The 15,488-nt window shown below is 34.4% G+C and overlaps 1 protein-coding gene across 1 annotated transcript; it reads right to left on the reverse strand.

Annotated features, from left to right (window-relative positions):
• Window positions 1-6,506: 6,506 nt before the first annotated feature.
• On the reverse strand, window positions 6,507-8,491 carry LOC131038828 (flavonoid 3'-monooxygenase CYP75B137-like). Its single transcript, XM_057971386.2, has 2 exons — window positions 7,562-8,491; window positions 6,507-7,484 (listed from the first exon to the last, which is right to left on the reverse strand). The coding sequence occupies exons 1-2, from the start codon at window positions 8,474-8,476 to the stop codon at window positions 6,831-6,833; spliced, it is 1,569 nt and encodes a 522-aa protein (XP_057827369.2). The 5' UTR covers window positions 8,477-8,491; the 3' UTR covers window positions 6,507-6,830.
• Between the last annotated feature and the right edge of the window lie 6,997 nt (window positions 8,492-15,488).

Consider the following 15,488-nt stretch of genomic DNA (forward strand, 5'->3'; position numbering starts at 1 on the left):
ATGGGAGATTGTTGTTAGGGACTTGATCCATGATGCAGACAGCTACAAATCAGAAAAATACTTGAAGCATATTCAAAAATGTGGTGGGGTCCTTGGAGATTAAAATTATTTTCAAACTTTGCAAATTGTTGTTTTCAAGTGCTTTTATGTTATGTGTCTAGTAGTTAAGTTATTTTTAGTGTGTTAGGATAGGTTTTTGTTAGTTTTAATTTTAATGAAAGGGTATGTCCTTTCATCTTCAAACTAAATCATCATCTATATATAGAGGATCTTTTAGGAAAAATATATGACATAAGTTCTTTATAGTTTTTATCAAGACAATATTTCATGCTTTTCTTATGAACTCGTTGTCTGGAAGTATCAAGTTGGTGGATGATACATGCTGAAATCAACTAGTTTAAGTATTATATTTTCAATATAAAGATTTAAGTGTTTTTATTTCATTATGGTATCTATCTTTCAATTGAATTGATTAGTTCCTTAGATAAATCTATTTACCTAGATTGTTTCATTGTGCAGTCTTATGTTGTTGTGATTAAGATTGATTTTTAGTTTGAATATCAGTTTGGAGGATTGGTTGACAAAATTCAAATTGTCTTATTGGTCTTTCACAACAAGGTTAAATTTAGTAAGACTAACTGGATGTTATATTTTAATTAAAACTGATATAGAATCCTTTGAAATGATGGTCTTGTTTCACTAAAAAGTTATTAAAACTATCTCTAAGGTTATATGTAGAATCTCTTATTTGAAGTGGTATGAAATCAGTAAGGAATTAAGGTAGTAGTCTTTTGTTGATTTTATATATTTGAATCAAGTATTTTCAAAGTGAGCTTCATTAAGGAAATATATTTCTAAATCATACAATTATTATTTTATAAACATTCATTTACAAGTAACCATTACAGTTTTCAGATAATAAAATCGGGTTCAAGAACAATTGCCATCTTGGAGCTATAAGGTTTCCTAAATTCGCTATAGAAAAGTTTCACACCAACAGAGTGGATTGGGTGATAAGGTTTACCTGCCTAGGTTGACCAAAGCCTGAAGTGCAGGGGAATTTGATCTACGACCATTCCCGTTTGTTGGCCAAGACTGATTGAGAGATCATTAGAAGAAGTGGCAATACTCTTTGATTTCCAATCTATGGTTTTGGGAACCAACACATCCCATGCTTTACAAGATACATATATTCACATGTATGATCCTTATTCAAATCATGCCTTGAATATATTCATGTATTTATATGTACTTCTTTATTGGTATGATCCAAGATTTACGTTTGATCGATATCTTATGTGTATTCATGTGTCTTGCGCACTATATGTGTCAAAGGTATATTTCATACTTTATGTAAATACTTCATCCTTTACGGGGTTGACTCATGTTGTTGTTCTTTCAGCATGATTAATTCATGGATGTATGGTCCTCCCTAATGCATACTCATATTGTTGTGCAATTATTTGAGTTTGCATGGGTATGCTAGGTATCATGTCACCTTGATTTTTTCAAGATCAACTTGAATGGGAGAGTGGTTGATAATGTAACTAAATTTGCATGGTGCCAAAATTTCATTTGTTGAGGTTGGTTTGCAACTTGTGTTAGCATAGCTCCCCAACTCAGTTAAAATATTGAATCCTTTAATTGGACAACAACATGTATAGCTAACTATCTACACTTTTGGAAGCTGGAGGGTCTTATTCAACTTTGTAATGCATTAAATTCTAATATTGGAGCTTGTGTAAAGTTATGTCTTATTCAACTGGAAGGTCTTATTCAATTATGTAATCCAATCAACTCTGTTGTTCAACTTTTAGAGTAACATCCCATATAGTTGCAACACTTGAGCATTAGATGAGCTGTCAATTACAATACTACTGGCTGGAGTATTGGAATGGCTTGTAGTGAAATTATATTTTTTGAGTTTTTTTTTCGTTGTATTTCATTTTTAATTAGTTTGATAACTTGTTATATGTCTACAGAATGTTGTGCTAACAAATTTGATTGATAAAGAGGGAGAAGTCAGCCCAGTGGAAAGTCAAGAAAATGAGTCTGAAATTGCTGGACTTGAGCAACTCTTGAAAACTAAAACACTCTCGAGGTGGGAAATTATTTTTAATACAATGTTTACTGTTTTAAGTTTGTTTTATTCCAGTAGATCTTCGTACGGTTCATTCTTTTCTATCTTCCATTATCATTCTTATTTGATAACTTTGGATGTACCTATCGTGGGAGAGAGATTGATGCTAGTAGACATGGTTGGATCTGAGAATATTGATCAATCAGGATTTGTTGGGTTTGAGTTAAAACTTCAGGTATTTCTTTTCCTTATTATCGTCATTCATTGTGCACAACATTTCTATGTCTAAGGTAAGACTGTAGGTATCCATTTTGTAATTTAGATATATATATAACACAAGCATATCACACATACAAAATCCAAATGAATGTTACTGAATAGAGAATTCCAAACCACAATATTATAATTACATCTCCTCCAAAATGATATTGCTCTAAACTTAATAGAACCCATACATCTAACTTTCCTCTCCTCATTTGGTGAACACTTTAAATTCCTTTTGAAAGATTCCATGCACTATATATACATATTTCTTTAGTTAATAATTGCAAACTTTATAGATAAAATGCATATACTTTTATTTATTTCTAGTGTTTAGTATCACTTTTCTTTGGCAATCATCAAGGAAAGATTAATGTTTTAAGGTTTTGAATCACTATTTTTGGCAAACATCTGGATAAGTTTATTAGTTTGTAAGGTTTAGATCACTTTGCTTGGTCAATCACAAGGATATTTTGTTATTAGATTGAAGAAAAGTTAAAATATATATACAACTAATTATTTATATATTGTGCATGATCTTATGTTGCCCTAGCATGAAAGATAACAAGAATTCCTTGTATTTTTTTATCATTTGAATTCATTATCAACTTTACAACTAAATCTAGCCTAAAGTTCAACTCTCATAACTATTTGGGTTGTTAAGATGTTTTTATATTTTCACTACTTGTGTTATACAATTGGGAATTATGACCCTCACATTCACAATTCACGGCCAACATGCGCCTTAATCAATACTCAAATTATTCATATGCAAACCCAAATCATATAAATAATAAATGTCAAATCGACTTGAAAAAATCAATGGAGTCACCTAATCAGTGTCTCCTACTCCCTAATAGATAATGAGAGATCAATAATCTACAATATGCAACAAACTGCTACAAACCTTACAAAATGAATCATTAGCTCACTACATCATGGCCATGGATATTGGAAGACCCTCTTAGAATGGTTTAATCTTCTTAAATTCCATTCCATAGCTGAACTATAAGCTTTAGTAAACACTCTTGTCCAAGAACTCCAACACCATGACTTGACCAAAGGTAACTTAGGTAACTTTGTCAATCACAAACATTTAATGAAATTATAGAAGTCCTTAACAGCCAAGGCTGATCAGAACATGAATAGATTCTTCAAGCTTTTCACCACGGTTGTATATTCTAATTTGCCATACGAAGTTAGATCTATCTCCCCTTAGAACCAAAATGCAACACTTTCCCACCCTTACATAGAAAACTATTTCAGCTCTAACTCTCATGCGCAAGCTTCTATCATGTCCCCGCCATGACAACCAGACTCACACCATCTCTAATAAGGGAAAATTGTCTTGTTTCAAGACTTCACAATTTTCTATAACTCAAATCGTGCCAAAACATCAATCTGACCCTTTGTTAATGAAAAGAATGATATATACACAACAATCAAGGTATATATCATTGTCTTTGAGGAGTGATCCTATTATCAACTAAGGCAACAACCTTATTATTAGTGTTGCAATCTCAACCTTAGTGGAGCAGTGATCTCTATTGTGTGTTGAAAATTGTAGCTAGCTCGGATACCTGACTATTGAATTTTAATGTTGTCAATGACAATTAAAATTCCTATGTATTACCTCTCATGCAATCTTAACTAGTTAGGGTTGGGCCCAAATACATGTGACTTGTAATTATGTCTTGCTATGAATATTGGGCAAGACCTATATATAATGTAACTTGTGGATAAGACAGGCCCTATAAACGTAACTTGTAGTACTATATTGAATGTAGCTTGTAACTTGTGAATAGGGGAGGCCTTATCTTATGTATCTTGTAATCTTAACCCTATGTTTTGGCACCAAGTTGAAAGGGCCGACCTATAATTTAAGGATAGTGAACCATCTTGCAATGACAATGATATTCACTCTAGAGACAACGAACTATTCTCAAGGGTAGTGAACTTCATCTTGTGGACAATGAGCTTCATTTGAAGGCTCTGAACTATCATTGATGACAATGATCTTCATCCTAGAGGAGCGAACACTATCTTTGGGGTAGCAAACCTCCTTAACAACAAATACCCTATGCTTAGAGATAATTTTATCATTTGTATATCCATGGTTGAAGGCATTATACTATTGTGCATAGTTTGCTAGTTCTAATTGCTTCAAGTGTTGAAGCCATATTGTAAGATACTTCTAATTGTTCCTTGTGCACATTGTTTTGCTTTCTGTTATTGCTATTTTTTTCTACAATCTGATCCTAAAATTCACATGTCGGTTATTTAGAGATGCATACATGTCAGGTAGACCCAATGCTTATCAACTTGTACCAAGAAAAACATAAGGTGATTTGTTTGGGAATGGGCAAGTTGAAGACAGGTTGAAGACCACATGCAATAGGCTTAATAGCCTCCAATACCTAAGGTCTCAAAACTAAGGTCAAGGTCTGAATCATACCCCACATTGTACAAGTGAACCAACAAGCACCATTGTAATTGGCATGCGTCTTTTTTTTTTTTTTAAAATAAATCTCCATTGGAATTTTGACGGCAACACAACTTTGCACCGATGACCAAACCGTTGGATCAACAACATCCTCATTGGTGCAAAGTTTCTGGTAGGCATTGCAATTCTGACGCTAATTAAAGAAACATCTGACGAGGATGCTATATGTCCGACAACACATTCTTGTCATACGATCATCGTAGTCGTAGTCGATGCATATTTGTGGTGAGCGTCAGAATTTCAACGTCCATCCGACAACATTTTTGGCCGGAGGAACGATCATGGACGTCGTCAGAAGAGTTCAGGATGTCGTCGAAATATCCGACAATGATTTTTTGACGGTATCATTTGTCGGTAGTATGACGAAAAGTAGTCAAAATTCCGACGATAGGCCGTCGAAAATCAACCCCGAATGTACTAGTGTATATTATCAATAACATTATTTTATTATCAAACTTTTATAATATTAAATTGCATGAGAGTAACTAAAATAAGATTGTTAATATATATATATATATATATATATATATATATATATATATATATATATATATATATATATATATATATATATATATATATATATATATATATCTGTGTGTGTGTGTGTGTGTGTGTTTATTTATTTATTTAATATAAAACTTTAAAAAATGTAGATATAGATTCTAAATAATTTGTTAAATATTTGTTGATTGGATTTGCAAAATAAATTTGAATTTTTTTTTAAAATATATTAAAGATTATGTTAATGTACCTAAAACATTGCCTAAAAAAAATCATTTAGATAGTAGATCCGTGAAATCTGCTAATAAGATGTAAATTTTTTTGTCAATAAGTTTGGAGAAAAATAATTTATGTAATTTAGAAACTTAAATATCATGCATATTAACTTTTTAAAAATTGAAAAGAAATATCAAATGAAAAAATTCACACTTCTAATTGGTGGAAAAGAAATTGAATGATAACGAGTTAACGTAACTGAGTGCAACCTACTACAATAGTACTAGCCTAACTGCAAGTACTAATAACATTATTTTTGGAACACTTGGAAGAACTTCACAACAATACGGCCTTTTTATATTTGCTTCCAATTTTTATTTTTAAAATTTTGTTTATAATTTATTTTTAAATTTATATGATTTTTTTAACAATCATAAAACCACTAATTCAGAAAACACCTTAAATTACCAACAATAATATAATAATTTATTCATAATTTTCACAATTTAAAAAAACACAAAATAATAAAAACTTTAATTTTAATATTCTAATAGATTAATTTCTATAGTTAAGAAAAAAAAAAATCTAAAACTTCGTTTTAAATTAGATATAATCCATCCAGGTTTCGGCGTTTCTCTCTTTGGCTTCTAGCATGGTGTCCACTTGATTTATTGGCACTTAATCATGGCATTTTTACAGGTGGAGGTCGGTGGGAGGTCTTCAGGTATTTTGCTATACAATAATTGCACATCCAACAAAATATGCAACATACCTAGTTCAGTTCAATTCAAAATAATTGCAAATCTAACAAAATATTTTGTATTGAACTCTCAAGGCATCGCACGTTTCGATGCACAGAATACATCTAACATATATTTGTAATCTGCTGGAGGTCTCATAAAAAATTGAATATACAATTTATTCAAAGACAAAAATCTAGCTCATGCCGTGCCTTGCCAGGCACGATTTGTTAGCCACAGCAACTATAATTATGATTTTCAAAATGTATATGCAATTACAAAGACAGTATTACTGACACAAATCCTTTTCCGGTGGCAGTAGCAATTTATCAGCGTGAGACTTATCGAATTGTTGGAGGAGTTCCTCAACAAAACAAAAAATCCTGTCGGCTAAATATGTGCTACAACCTTGTTCTAAGAAGTACTGATATATATACAATGTTACTATTAAAACCAACACCGACGACAGACAAAAAGCTTAGGAAGGAAGGAAGGAAGAAAGAGGACAGGAGCTGCGAGTAAACAATTACATGTGACCCGCTTTTTGTTGACTGTTATAGAGATGGGTCGGCAGACGAGGAGTCGCGAAAAGATTGAGAGGAACATTCCTGTGAATTGAGAGTCCATATTTCTCATTCATGTCCAAATCTTGGGGTTCTTCACCAGGTGGAAGTGACCAATCAAATGCATGAACAAAGCTTGCAAGCGCAAATTGAATCATACGAAGCCCCAGATTATAGCCCGGGCACATTCTTCGCCCTGCGCCGAACGGTATTATTCGAAAATCTCGTCCATCCAGATTAACGGGATTGTCCACAAACCGATCTGGGTCAAATTCTAATGGCCTCTCCCATGAGTTTGGATCTCTTGCTACGGCCCACACATTCACCATGACATGTGAATTGGGGGGAATGAAATGCCCCATTATCACCCTTGAACTGTCTGGAGATGCGTGAGGAAGCATAAGTGGAGTTGGAGGATGCAGTCGAAGAGTTTCTGTCACAACCGCTTGTAAATACTTAAGCTGAGGAAGATGAGATTCTGTTACTCTCTCATCCATTCCCACGCATGCGTCCACTTCGTCTCTGACTTTGTTCATGAGATGGGGATAGCGGATCAGCTCGGACATCGCCCATTCTACCGTTCGGGTAGCAGTGTCCGTTCCTGCCGAAATCATGTCCTGCATATCCAAGCTTAAAATCATTGTAAATATTTATGACTGAACATAACTGTAAATTTATTGCTTGCAGTACGTACCACTAAAATTCCTTTGATATTAGATTCGGAAAGCTGTTGCCCATCTCCTGCTGAATTATATTTGAGCAGATGGAGAATCTGTAGAAAGTCCTTTTTATCATCGTCGTCAGGGGGCAGAGGAATACGCCTCTTTTCTTCAATCTTCCTCACCATAAATTCATCAAAACGCTTGTGCAGGCTCTTCATTTCATCAAGAGAACCGCCCAAGCCAATCCGCTCTAAGAAAGGAACGAAATCCCCAATCCTAAAACGAGCGGCCGCAGTCAAGGAACCCTCCATTAGTTCTCTGAAATGTTCGGCCTCCGCGTTGTTCTCGTCAAAGAGTTTCATCCTGAGCGTCATCTGTCCAATAACATTACAAGTAAAGACATTAACAAAATCTCCCACATTTACAGAATTCGATCTCTGTTTAAAAATGGAGTCGAGCAACGGAGCCATTTCCTCTTCTCGGGATTCCTGCCACTTATCCAAACATTTGGGGGTCAAGAGGTGGAAAATGCAGAGCTTTCTCAGAAAAGGCCAGTGAGGAGACCAGGTGATGTCGCTTCTATTGTACAAGAGAATATCCGCTGCCGCTGATCCGCTCTGAGGTCTGTTAGAGAAATCGGAATCAAATGTCTTGAGAATGGCAGTTGCGGCCTCCTGGGAGGAAGCAATAATAACGGGGGTGGTGCCCAGTTTGAGATACATGAGGCCACCATAGCGCTTGGAAAGAGCGTGAAGAGACTGGTGGGGATTCGAACCGAGGTCCAGCAGACTACCCAAAACAGGTAGCCCTCGTGGCCCCGGCGGCAGCTTTGGCTTTGCCTTTCGTCCACTGAAGAAATAGACACAAGTTAGCAGTGCAATAATGAGTGGAAGCGTTACTGAAACTGAGAATGACCAGAAGAACGAAAAAAGCTTAGAAGTATCCATAGATCTTCCTGCTTATGTCCTTACCAGTTACCACTAATGCTTGGGAAAAGGTTGAGTTATAGAGGAAAATAAACTTGAGCGGAGACCAGAATATTGAACTGGATGATGACGCGTCTCCTGAGACTAAGGGCTCTCCATGAATGGTGCTTTGCCTGAGACTTTCTTAAAGCTGTCAAGCTCTTTATTGGCGTCATTTATTTTTCCTCACTTTTACGAAGTCAATTTTCAAAGCTCTTAAGCCAATGAATGCGCCACCCGATATGCAACTAGCGCCTGCACTGGGTGAGGTGCAGTAGGTAATGTCTATAGTAATTTATATTATTTCCAATGTCAAAGTAAGGGGGCCTTAAGTTTAATGTTAAAGGAAGAGGTGGTTTCATGAAGGTCTGGAATTTGACAGGTTATATGATCGTTTTTGTACTTTTAGATTGTATATTACAACTAATAAAATTAGTGGATCGTATGTATGGACATACTATTTTTTCCAAAAATCGTATATATGACACTTAAAATTATTAATAAGCCATAAAAAATTATAATAAGTAATATATATTGATATATATTATTTTACAGCATTTATTATAAATATATAAATTTATTTAGAATATTTTAAAATGGTAGGATTAAGATATAATTGTTTCTAATTTTATATTATTTTATATGAATTTTTAGTATGTTTTTTCTTATATAAATTTAGAAACATTGTCAATTTATTTTTTAATATTTTTTATAAGATTGTCTTAAATATCAATATAAAAACTTCTAACAATTGAAATGATAAGATATAATCATTTCTAATTTTTTAAAATATTGTAATAAGAAAATTTAAAATAGTTTCTATTTTTATAATAAACGAGATTTTTGGGTGTGAATTTAGAAACTTAGAAGTAAATTTAAGATTTTTTTAGTGCATTACTAATTCATAATTGCTTATTTTTTTTTTAAAAAACGTAAAATGAAAGGTATTAGAATGACTAAACCATCATAAAAAAATCATATGACAGGCAAGGGTGGCCGTCAAAACCCTATTTTATAGGGCCTGCCTATTTTGAGCAGGTGTGGGACTAGAAATTGCAACACCAACTTAGGGATGTTAACTTCCATTTGTCAAACATTTGAGTTTTATTTCTATTAAAAAATAGTTTTGGAGGGAAATGAATTATTTTTTTTTTTTTTATTATGTGCATACAAAGATATTATATTCATGAGAACACCAACTTCTTTAAATATCGGAGCTTAAAATTTTAAGCTCAAATTACACAACAAAATTCATGGGACCACCAGCTTTAAAATTTTCATAAAAAATCTTAGTGGCTTCAACTCTATTTTTTAGGAAGCCTCCCTCCATGGGACCCCAGCCTAAGATCTACAAATTCTGAACCCTTTTAAAAAATATTTGTTAGGTTGACCCTTTGAAAGAAAGCTCCAGAGCTGATCTACTAAACAATAGAAATTCATTTATATTTAATATTAGGATATTTATGCCGCTCTTATTGAAGGACTCTTATTAAGTACAAAGTTGATTATTAGAAAATTGGAATTTGAAGGGGACTCAACTATAATATTAAACGCTTTAAGAAGTGAAACTACACCTAATTGGAAATTAAATGGCCATCTATGTAGGGCTTTAGCCCTTCTCAGAGCTATAGAGGAATTCTCCTTAAATCATATTTATAAAGAGGGGAATGGTAAAGCTGATACACTAGCTAACCAAGGAGCTGATGGGCTTTGGGAGGAAAATATTATAGGAGGACAGTATTAAAAGTTAGAGAGTTAGTATATTCTTAGGCTCACGAAAGACAGAGTTTCACTATATTTGATGACACTTTATTTAGACCTTTCCTTTTTGCAGAGTATCTTAATAACTACTCTCGATTCTATACTTTAGATGAGTAGCTGGAGGCCCATGATTATTTAATATGGCGGATGATTTAACTCCAATCCCCCTGCACATGCCCAGGTACTCCTCACTGAATGTGCGAATTTATAGTCATCATTTCAAATTTTTGTAACTCTATAAAGACAATGTTGGAAGTTTTCCCAATGCAATTTTCTTTAGTGTCTTTAGAGCTAGTTAGGAAATGGAGTCGCATATTGTGTTACTCCCTGACGAGAAATGTAGGATGATGGATTTTAGAGGGAAGGTTAAGCCACAAAGATGGTAGAGGGTTTTAAATGATCTAGATGACCTGACTGTTAGGGCAGTGCAAGAAGTTAGAGAATCGGAATCAAATGTCTTGAGAATGGCAGTTGCGGCCTCCAGGGAGGAAACAATTATGGTTGGGGTGGTGCCCAATTTGAGATACATGGGCCGCCATAGTGCTTGGAAAGAGCGTAAAGAGACTAGTGGGGATTCGAACCGAGGTTCAGCAGACTACCCAAAACAGGTAGTCCTCGTGGCCCCAGCGGCAGCTTTCCCTTTGCCTTTAGTCCATTGAAGAAATACAGACAAGTTAGCAGTGCTATTATGAGTGGAAGTGTTACTGAAACTGAAAATGACAAGAAGAACGAGAAAAGCTTAGAAGTATCCATATTGAAGTGGATGACGACGCCTGTTTGAGAGTAAGGGCTCTCCATTAATGATGCTTTGTCTCAGACTTTCCTAAAGCTATAAAGCTCTTTAATGGCGTCATTTATTTTTTCTCTTTTACGAAGTTCAATTTTCAAAGCTCGGTGCAACTGTAAGCAATTCCATAGCCAATGAATTTTCTATTCAGAAGATTAAATATTAGTATTATTAATTGTTATTATTTTTAGATTTGTATAAGCATACATCAATTGAAATTATTTTATTTTAAATTATATTTATTATATACAAAAATATTTAAATTATATTATATCTACATTATTTATTTATTTTCTTTCATACAAATTTTTATTGGATAACTGACATCTAGATTTTTATATTATAACTTCTTAACTTCTTATCATTGTCTTCAAAATAAAATTTATAAAATATTTTTTAAAAGAAAATTTTAATTATGAAATCGTGGATTATTTTTAAATATCTTTGTTTTTTATTTTATATTTATAGATCTATCTAAAACTTATAATTTGATGAGGGTATATTTTGTTTTATATGGTGTTTACTTTTAAAAAATTAATTATTGTAAACTTAATATTAATATTTTGACATGTGAATGGCTGTCAAATTTAAACTAAAAGATAAAAGTTAAAATTAACATACACTAGTTCACTCCACCCCTTACTGCCTTTGGAGAATGCCTCTTGACATTAATAATATTTTTTATTTTCAATGTTTTTTTTATTAGACTACATTATCTATAATCAAGATGAAAGAATTATATGCATATATACATGTATATATACATATATGTATGTATGTATGTGTGTGTGTGTGTATATATATATATATATATATATATATATAATTGTCCTCATAATTTTTTATTTATTTATCTATCTTTCTTTTTTGTAGTTTTGTATATCATATGATATGATATTATATGTGACGTGTTAGAATCATTATTTATTAATTTGTTTTCTATGTACTTTTTGTTTTTTTAATTTAAAAATTATGAATTTCTCTAACACCATTTATTTTATCTTTTGGACTTTCTAATTTATACTAATATAATAATGGCTATTGTCATTCTAACTTATTTTTTCATTGTATTTTTTTCATTTATTTGCCTCTTTTTGTATGTTTTTTATAAAGATAAACAAGTTTTATAGGAATCTGAAACCTAGAGTATTATAGACCAAGGCCAGCAACCAACCAGACAAAAAAACTAAGCAAAACAACATAAAACCCCACATAGACCGAATGCCAGAAAACAAAACCAACAAACCCGAAAAATAGGGCAAAGCACTCAACTGAGAGAGTGCATCAACTCAATATTCTTCTAAATAATCTTCTTGTTAATTTTGTCCAAATCCTCCATGATGAATCTGGAGGTTACCTAGTCCTGATTCCAACTACTGGTTCTAGAGCAAGGACTCGAGCTAGTCTTCCCACTAGCAGCACTCTGTCCACCCTACGAAGCATTCGTTTTCTACTTTTCCCCCAAGGGAGGATCACTAGCGATGGGTTTGGATCTATAGTCGGCCATCATGGAATTGATCTTCTCCAAACCATTAGCACTACTGTTCATCATCTTCCTATTGATTTCCACCAGATTGTTTAGGCTTTCCTTGATATTATTCACATACGCTTCTAGCTTATCAATTCTGTGCTCATGGAAGACCTTCATTGTTTCAACATCTTGATATATCTTCTGGATCATGCTCATGATCTTCTTAGTTTTATTGGACCTAGGGGATTTCATGAAAGTTTCAATAATTCCCTTAATCCCATCTTTTAGGAATCCAATTTCCTTATCCACCCACTTCCAGTAGTTTTCCTGGCTTCAAGTGACTTCCAAAATAAGGTTTCCTAGCACCTTTTCCTCATTTTTCTTGCCTTTATTCTCCTTATTCATAATCCCATGTTTTTTATTATCCACATTGATGGGGATGTCCAACCTAATCTTGTGGTCTAGGTCTTTGGACCCACTTGATTTGGTTAATTTTTTTTTCTTTTTGGTGGGGGGCTCCAGGTCTTGCATATTCCTGCTACTAGATTTGAACTTACTTGTCTCCCACCTTGGAGGATTGGTCTTCCTACTACTATTAGTTTTCGGGGTCACCATAAGCTCCCCTTCCTTCTTTGGTCTATACTCAGGGCCTCTAAATCCTCGATGTAACACCAATCCATGGTAGTACCACTATCATCCTCATCCATCTCTGTGTCAGAAACAAACTGCACATTAGGGTTAGAGGATGAAATGTGGGTTTTACCCTTGGGGGAGGGTTTCACCTCATGAGTTTGGGCGCATTCCATAATCAACATGATAAGCCCTTCATAAAGCATGGGGTTATCCTAGTTTTCAATATGTTTAACTAAACTATTCTCTAGGGACAAAACCAAGTAGAAGGGGATGGAGATAAATCTACCATGCCTAAAATGATTTAAGATAGTAAAATGATATGAGAAAATGCTAGCAATCTACCATCCAAGGCGATGTACCTCATGATGAATTCCACCATATCAGCCCAAAAAGAATCATCTCTTTCCTATTGTATCCACCGTCCACCATTTTTGAAACTCTCTGTCATTCCTTTTCCTTATCATAAAAGGAAATGATAGCCTCCTCACCCAACTTCCTATCTCTATAGAATTTCTTGCCTTTCATATCCAGACTAGTAACAATGGCAACTAGGGTTTCGTCAACTTGAAACTCCACACCAGAAGCAACCAACACGCCCTTATTCTAACCTTTGACAAAGATATTTGTAACGCTAGCAGGATAACCATGCAGTCTCTCCAAAAAAGGCACCATCCCACCATCAGAAATTTCCTCCCAACCGCCTTATTCTTCTGCCACTTATCGTAGGTCGGGGATTCAACCTATTCGTTTCACCTCCCATTTTGTAACTCAAGCAATTCATACAACAATACTCTAGAAGCAAAACCAGGACAAAAAAAAACTAGAAACAGGGATGACTGAAAGTTCAAGAACTTCTTAAAGTGGTAATAATTTGAAATACGACCCCAACGACTCTTATCCCATCATAATATTTCATCATTAAATTCAATGGAAAGGCCAAATATCTTGGCATCATTTCTTGTCAGGTTGCATAGAGTTTTCGAGTAAGTTTCCCTTCCTCTCCACCATTTAACTGACATGTAATCAACATCCATGTTGGCCACATGATTTGGCGGTTTGTTTCCTTCCCAGAAAATGTACGAGATCTTGAAATTGTCTAGGCCAGAAATTATTTCAAGGAAATCCTTGATTAAGTTTGAAATAGTCCATCTAGGATTCGTACTTCCCTTAATGCATTTGACAATGTTAAGCGAGTCACTTTCCAACCAGACTCGTCTAAACCCTTCTTGCTTGCCATGTGTAGCCCAATGTAGGAGGCACTAGCCTCGGCAAAATGGTTAGTCTAGGAGCGCCACTCCCCCACAGCCAGTCGGCATAGGATTTCCTTTGGTTATCGTGTCGATATTGATTTTGATCCACCCCAAAGGGGGTGGATGCCAAGAAACATTTTCTCTGGTATGTTTAGTTTTATAGACAGGGATAGATATATTCCAACACATCTGCCACTGCTTGATAATATCCCATTCCTCCTAGCTAAACTCAAGTGTAGGATAATTTTTCCTACTAAGATAGTAATTAAGAAAGTTTTCCTTAATAGCATTCCTTATTCTAATAGCCACAACAAGAGAATTGGATTCCATTTATTTGAAAACCCTATTATTTCTTTCCTTCCAGATACCCCAGGCAATGTGAGGCAGGGATAAGCTGGATAAAATACCAATCGCATGGTTGTCATATGGGAACTTCCATTGGTACTAGAAGTTTTGTATATACTCAGGGGGGATCCAATTAATATTCCATAGGTTGAGAAAAAAGGCCCAAATATCCCTAACATAGGAACAATGTAAGAGCATATGATCAACATTTTTAGCTTCTTCTTTACCTAAAAAACATCTATTAGTGATGGGGATCCCACATTTACATAGATTATTAATGGTAGAGATCTTGTTTTGCATGAATAACCAGAGGAATATATTAACTTTAGGAATTAAGATTTTATTCCAAACTACAGCCCAAAAGGGGGGAGGAGAAAAAGACCTGGTGATGATTTTGAAAGCATTTGCCACCAAAAATTTCCCATAGGTAGAACCATTCCATATGACCACGTCTTCCACCAGAGAGGATGGAATGATGATTAGGTTCAACCAAGAATTCAAAGGAGACAAAGAAGCATCCAAGCTTCTGAGATCCACCCAAACTCCATTACTAATATAATCTGCAACCCAAGTTCCAATCAGATTAATGCAGTTATCTTTGAGTTGTGAAGCCCACACCGAATCAAATAGTGGTCCCTCTCCTATCCACCAATCATCCCAAAACCTTATAGTTCTTCCATTTCCTAGAACCCATCGGATTCGCTGAGAGATAATGGGAGTGGATCTGAAGAAGTTGCTCCAAAGATC

The sequence above is a fragment of the Cryptomeria japonica genome, chromosome 4 (genome assembly GCF_030272615.1).
Source record: "Cryptomeria japonica chromosome 4, Sugi_1.0, whole genome shotgun sequence".
Lineage (NCBI taxonomy): Eukaryota > Viridiplantae > Streptophyta > Pinopsida > Cupressales > Cupressaceae > Cryptomeria > Cryptomeria japonica.